Below are 6,813 nucleotides of genomic sequence, written 5' to 3' on the forward strand. Positions count from 1 at the left end.
AGTGCCCAGGATATATCAGGAGGCCTCAGTTCTCTCCTAATGTAAGATGAGAGAATTAAAATGGATGATTTCTAGGTAGTATCAGTAGCAATAGCAGCAGATGAGCCTTTCTGGGCTTTCTGGGCAGGCCTCGATAGGTTTTCTTGAGGATCCCAAGGTTCTGACAGGGCAGGTGCCTATTATTTCATCTCTGATTCATAATATCAGGGACTACTTTCTGCTCTTTAGGAGGCTGAACTTTTGATCTTTAAAGAATATATTTTTATTTTTATTTCAGTTCTATGAGGGAAGATGAATTTGATGATTCACAAAGATTGTTCCCCATCCTTCCTCTCTTAATTTTTTCAGGGATTGGTGAATATAGTCAAGACTTATCAAAAGGAAGCTAATGTGTCTGGTAAGACCATGTCTCAATTTTTATTTTACCTCTTTACAGTCTGATATCTTATGTCCATGTCTATGTATGTTAAAACAAAAGTTGATTTGGTTAGTAAAAGATAAGATGCATATTTCAATCAGAAGAAACAGCATGAGAGCATGAGTAAAAGCATGGAAGAAAGGAACATGGCATGGGCAAAGACTGAACATAGTTGGTAGGAGATTTATTTATAAAATGTCCTTTTTGCTTGAGGCACATCCCATTAAGTTAAACCAAATCAAGTCAAGTCAAGTCAACAGGCATGCTCTGGGCTCTACATATAAATCCTATAGGGAACAAATAGATGCTTTAATTTCTTTGTCCATGACAAATTAAAAAATAGGTAATGAAGAAATGTCCCCCTTTGTTCTGACCTTTAATGAAAGGAAAGTCAGATTAGTTCCCTAGATGTCCTGACTCTATTATACTGACACCTATTCTCCATTAAGAGAAGTTTGACCCATCTGAACTCTTGGATTATACTGAAATTTAATGCACTAGTTCTGGATTGAATATGTTTTTTAATCTGAAACCACATTGCATCTGTCTGATTCACCTGTATAATTACATGCCATTGCTCAAATATGGAGATGATAGGGGATCCACCTCAAGGCGGCCTGATGCCTAATGCTTAATATGTATCTCTAAAAAATGCCTAATTCAAAGGTTTCCCTGTGCCAACATTAGGCATTTTTACTTGCAATATACCCTGTCCTAGTTTTTAACTTTTGGAAATCTTAGCTAAATTCTAAAAAGCTTCAGCTTTAGCTTAGGTAAATTCTAAAAAGCTTACTTTCTAAATAAAATGGTTGTACAAGAACCAATATAGAAGAAATTTGAAACTTTTTGACTCAGAGGTTCTGAGATTTACCTGCTCTCAAGTGCTCTGTTTTGACTGTGGTAAAATCAGGTGCCTTAGCACAGGTTTCAAGTTTCTGCCTAAGTCCTGCTGAACTCTGTTGCCTTTTACAGAAAAAGGCTATTAATTGACATGTCTGTTTTTCCCAACAGGGTCTGGACACATGTCAGAGCTCAAGCAATACAATGAGATACAAGAATTGAGAATTCTTCTTGTAGGAAAACATGGCTCAGGGAAGAGTGCTGCAGGAAACAGCATTCTGGGCAAGTGTATGTTTGAGTCCAGACTCAGTGAACAGCCCATGACCCAAGTGTGTAGGACAGAGCAGCGGATCTGGAAACAACGAAAAGTTGTGCTCATTGACACTCCAGATATTTTTTCCCAAACAGTTCCCCAGAAAGAGCTCCACCATCTCTCTTCTCTATGCTCCCCAGGTCTGCATGCCCTCCTCCTGGTGATCTCACTGGGCTCTTACACAGAGGAAGATGAAAGAGTGGTGGGGAACATCAAGAAAGTTTTTGGAGAAGAGGCTCTTAGGAGGCATGTGATCCTTCTGTTTACCCGGAAAGAAGACTTGGCAGGCAAGGACCTGATGGAGTTCATATGGAACACAAATAAGTCTCTTCAGAATCTTATTAAGACCTATGGATTTCAGTATTATGCTTTCAATTACCGAGTCACAGGAGAGGAGGAACGACTCCAAGTGAATGGGCTTCTGGAGAAGATTGACAAAATGGTGTATGACAATGGAGGCCAGCTTTGTATCTTTATGAAACCTGCTATTAGATCTGGTAAGAAAATAAAATGTAGATACTCTAGAGAAGGTAGAGAAGAAGGAAAAGGGAGAATTGGAAAGAATGTGTATATTGGAAGGAAGTCCCCAAATGAAATCTTTTTCCTTGTTACTTTTTACTAGTCTCTTTTCTGCCATCACCTTTTTAGAGTTTGTCTCCTACAGATTGACATTTCATTTTGTCCTGTCTTCATTATTTTCTAATTTTATGTGAGTCAAATTCGTTTTTCCAACTAGACTGCAAACTCCTGTCATGATAGAAAACTGCATATAAGAAAAACTGAGGCACAAGTTAAGAGTTGGAAGGGAACATAGATCTCCATCCATTTCACTAAGCCCCTAATTTTACAAGTGAGAAAAACAAGATCCAGAGAGAGAAAGTAATTTGTCATACGTTATCCAAATAGTAAATGAAAAATCAAATTTTTACTCTGGTCCTAAGATACCACATCCAGGATTCTTTGCCTTTTATTATACTATCTCTAATAATATATTTTTGATAAATTCTAACTGGTGGATTAATTGTGATCTTTCTAAGGCTTATAGGTTATTTAGATCTTTTGACTCCAGGAGAGGAGGAAGAAGTAGAAGGGCTTTAAAGCATCCTTTAATAGTCATTGACAAGACATAATCAGGATAGGAAGTAGTAAGAACAATAACAACAATAACAGTCATAATGATAATTTGCAAATTAGAAAAAAATTATAATCATTGGTTGCCTTTAGGGTAGCTTCATAAATTAAATAGATTCTGCAAAAGACCTCAGTCTTAAGAAGAAATTTAGTAGATGAGAAATTGAGCAAACATGAGAAAAAATACAGGAGAATGCATGCACAGAAAATCCTTCACCTCTAACTTCCCAAACTCAAATAACTCAAATTTTCTTTATTATTTATGGCTGATAATTTACATTTTTCATGATGAACTGAAGTACATTATGAATTATGAAAGAATTTAATTTTATTCAGTCCAAATACTTCTTAGTATATTTTAATTTTTGAGAACTGAGAATTCTTTGATGAAACACATACACTAATGAAATTGTATGTTAAAGAAAAAAATGAATACTGTATTCTATGTTTTAGGTACATGTCTACAAGAGAAATTTTCAATTAATTTAATTCTCATATAAATGCAAGAATTTCTAGCTTAGAGAAAAAAATTCCAAACTGCCATAGTTCCTTCCCCCTCCCCAATCCCCTTGTCCTTGGACATCACTCTATGTCAAAAAAAACCTGAAGCTAACAATGATAAAAATTTTGAATTTGAAAAATATCACAAAATGAGAAAACAATGTTTTGGACTCAATATTTTGCCTTATCTAGTGGATCAAGAGTGATTTAATCTTTTTGAAATTACATTGGAGAATCCTCCTCAATTCCTATTCCCAGATTCTTAGCCTTTGACCTTTTTAGATATAGTATTAAAGGGAAATGCTTAGAAAGCATTTTGACTCGGAAAAATAATGTATAAACCACTATACTAGCTTATCCTAGATATCATAGTCCTATCTATTCTCTCACAATAGTATAATTAACAGATTATAACCCCAAACCAGCATGATGGTATCAGACACTATCAAATTGGTGTCAACTACATTGATTCAGAATTTGCTGTAAAGCTGTTTAGTCAGTTGTGTAAGATGTCAATCATCTTTATGGAATTTACTAACCATGTAATGCTATCTTCCCTGACTACACTGGGTCAGTCAGACAGTAAGAATTTATTAAATGGTGACTATGGCCAGGCACTGTGCTATATACAGGAGTTACAGAAAGAGACAGAAAATTGTCTTGGTCTTCAAGAAGTTCATAATCTAATGATAGCTCATGTTGCATGAGGGATAAAAGATATCAGAGATTTTCATGATAGAGGAGTAATGCAGATGTTAAAAGGGTGGGAAGAGCCATTTTGACTTCTCATGGTCCATCTGTTAACAAGGACAATGACAGGTTGGCTTTTGTTTTCCAATATAATTTGGCTCAATAGAGAAAAGGGATGTTTGCATCCTTCAAAATTCTGACCCTCTCATTTTCATGTTGGTGCTTTCCAGATCCAATGATGCCAAAAGAGCTGAGACTCATCCTGGTAGGGAAGACAGGAAGTGGGAAGAGTGCAACTGGAAATAGCATCCTTGGCAAGAAAGTCTTTGAGTCAAAGCTCAGTTCCAGGCCAGTGACCAAGAGCTGCCAAAGAGAGAGCAGAGAATGGGATGGAAGGACACTTGTTGTCATTGACACCCCAGATATCTTTTCCACCAAATCCCAAACAAATGGAGATCTGGAGATCTGTCACAGCATGGTACTCTCGTCGCCAGGACCTCATGCCCTGCTTCTGGTGATCCAGGTGGGCCGGTACACCAGTGAGGACAAGGAGACCCTCAGGCGCATCCAGGAGATATTTGGAGTTGGAATCCTGTCTCACACCATTCTTGTCTTCACCAGGAAAGAAGATTTAGGTCTGGAAACCCTGACAAAATATTTAAGTGAAACAGACAACAAAAACTTATTCTGGCTGGATAGGGTTTGTAAAGGATTTCACTGTGGTTTCAACAATAAAGTTGAAGGGGAGGAACAGGAAGCCCAACTAAAGGAACTGATGCGGATGGTAGAAGGGGTTCTTAGGAAAAATGACTGGTGCTGCTACTCAAATGTGATGTATACCTACATCCAGGAAAATATTAAGCAGCTAAAAGAGGAGATGGGAGAAGAGCCAACAGACCAGGGACAGAATTCTAAGGGAACTTTCTGTAAAGAGAATATGGTATCAGAGGAGTCAAATCAGACCCACTCTGCCCTAGAACATCTGAAGAACATTCAGAGGAAATATGAGCAGCATCAAAAATCAGTACTGGACAAAGAGTCTCAGACCTCTTGGGTGGAAATCAACTCAGTGTGGGAACATTTCTCTAACAGGATCCCCAGAATGTCTTTTTGTAATCCAAAAACCATTTCCAGTTGTCCAAACCCAAGCATTATGATAGGGGGGAAAGAACAGAGAGCCAGGAATCTATGTAAAAAAAAGGTCAGGGAGGAGTCACTAGCCAGAGAGGATCACTTGATGGCAAGTAGTCTGGATTAAACAACACCATCCCATGATATGTGTCACTAGTTATACTTCCAATGATTTTTCTATTCATAATCTTATCTTCTTCTTCCTACAACCCTGTTGGTGAAGTTGGATGAAAGGATTCATGGTAGAAAGGGATGTTAAAAAATTTGAATCCAATCCCTTCATTTTTCAGAGTAGAATCTAAAAGACTCAACTGCCCATTGTACCTCTGCCAAAGACTAATTCTACGTCCTGAACAATCAGTCAATCTGGTGTGACTATCTTCTTTGACAAGTGAGAAAACAAATCTGGTCCCTTCCTGCTATATGTAGTCTCCCATGATGTCAAGCCATTGAAAATATTCTGCAGAAGGCTCTGACTCCTTTCCCTCCTCTCCCCTTCATTGCTCTATTCTAGGTGGAAAAATTACAATTACTGTAGATTCCTCCCTTCTAAAACTCAGATTCCTTGAACTTCATTTAATAGATGGTGAAACTGAAGTTTAATGAAAAACAAAGAGTCAATTAGGAGAGAAATCTAACATTCTTTAGGAAAGTAGGAAGGGATGGGCATATGAGAATAGGGACAGGGTAATAGAAGAGAGGACATATTGGGGGAGAGGGTAGTCAGAAGCAAAACCCTTTTGAGGAGGGATAGGGCCAAAGGAGAGAGAGAGTATAATGATCTAAGACCGCTCTGAAGGATTTATGCTGAAAAATGCTGTCTAGGCCCAGAGAAAGAACTGATTGTGTCTGACTACTATAGAGTGAAGCACACTTTTTTTTCTTAAACTTTTGTTTTCTTGATTTTTTTGGGAGAAATCTATGTTTTCTTTCATAACATCACTTTTATAGAAATGTTTGCGTTACTTCACATGTGCCTTCTCAATGTGTGGGAGGGAAGGAGGAAGAAAATCTGGAACTCAAAGTTTTAAAAACAAATATTAAAAATTGTTTTACATATAACTAGGGGAAATTAAATATTAAATAAATAATGAAAAAACCCTTACCATAAAGATTATTTTTCATCTTTCTCTTCCTTTCTTCCTCTCATGTTTATCTGAAACAGTCACAGAAATAATAGGGTTTAAACACATAGTAGAAACTTTGGGTGGAATCATCCCTCTTAGTATTATGAATATGGACAGAGAATGGACAAGACAGAGACAAGGAATACAGACAGTAGTTAAATTATGACTATTTCATGGACTGAGGTCCTGGTGAATAATAGGAAGTTCACTGGTATCAGAATCAGGGAATTGTTTTTCTTTTTCTTTTTTTTTTTTTTTTTCCTAAGGCAATTGGGGTTAAGTGACTTGCCCGGGATCACACAACTAGTAGGTGTTAAGTGTCTTGAGTCTAGATTTGAACTCAGGTTCTCCTGACTTCAGGGCTGGTGCTTAGCCATTGCACTATCTAGCTGCCCCAGGAGATTATTTCTAATTTTCTGGGACCTTGGGGAAATCAGGTTATATGCCTGAGCCTCAGTTTCCTCATTTATAAAGTTGGATTAAATAATATCTAAGACTCTTTTCAGCTCTAAGATTCTGTATTTTATCAAATGATGCCTAAAGTTCAATCACAATCGATTCATTTCTGGGTAATAAATATCTTTTTTAAAAATAAAAATGCCCAGTATAGCTAATCCATTAACACGTAAGATCAGATAAGAGATGTGTGTTCAAATCCTAGA

The 6,813-nt window shown here is 37.1% G+C and overlaps 1 protein-coding gene across 1 annotated transcript; it reads left to right on the top strand.

Moving 5' to 3' along the window:
- The first annotated feature begins 302 nt into the window (after positions 1-302).
- LOC127538244 (GTPase IMAP family member 8-like) lies at positions 303-6,138 on the top strand. Its single transcript, XM_051961901.1, has 3 exons — positions 303-397; positions 1,430-2,068; positions 4,124-6,138. Exons 2-3 carry the CDS (start codon positions 1,441-1,443, stop codon positions 5,149-5,151), a joined length of 1,656 nt encoding a protein of 551 aa, XP_051817861.1. The 5' UTR covers positions 303-397; positions 1,430-1,440; the 3' UTR covers positions 5,152-6,138.
- Positions 6,139-6,813: the final 675 nt, after the last annotated feature.

Source organism: Antechinus flavipes, chromosome 5, assembly GCF_016432865.1.
Source record: "Antechinus flavipes isolate AdamAnt ecotype Samford, QLD, Australia chromosome 5, AdamAnt_v2, whole genome shotgun sequence".
In the NCBI taxonomy this organism is placed as follows: domain Eukaryota; kingdom Metazoa; phylum Chordata; class Mammalia; order Dasyuromorphia; family Dasyuridae; genus Antechinus; species Antechinus flavipes.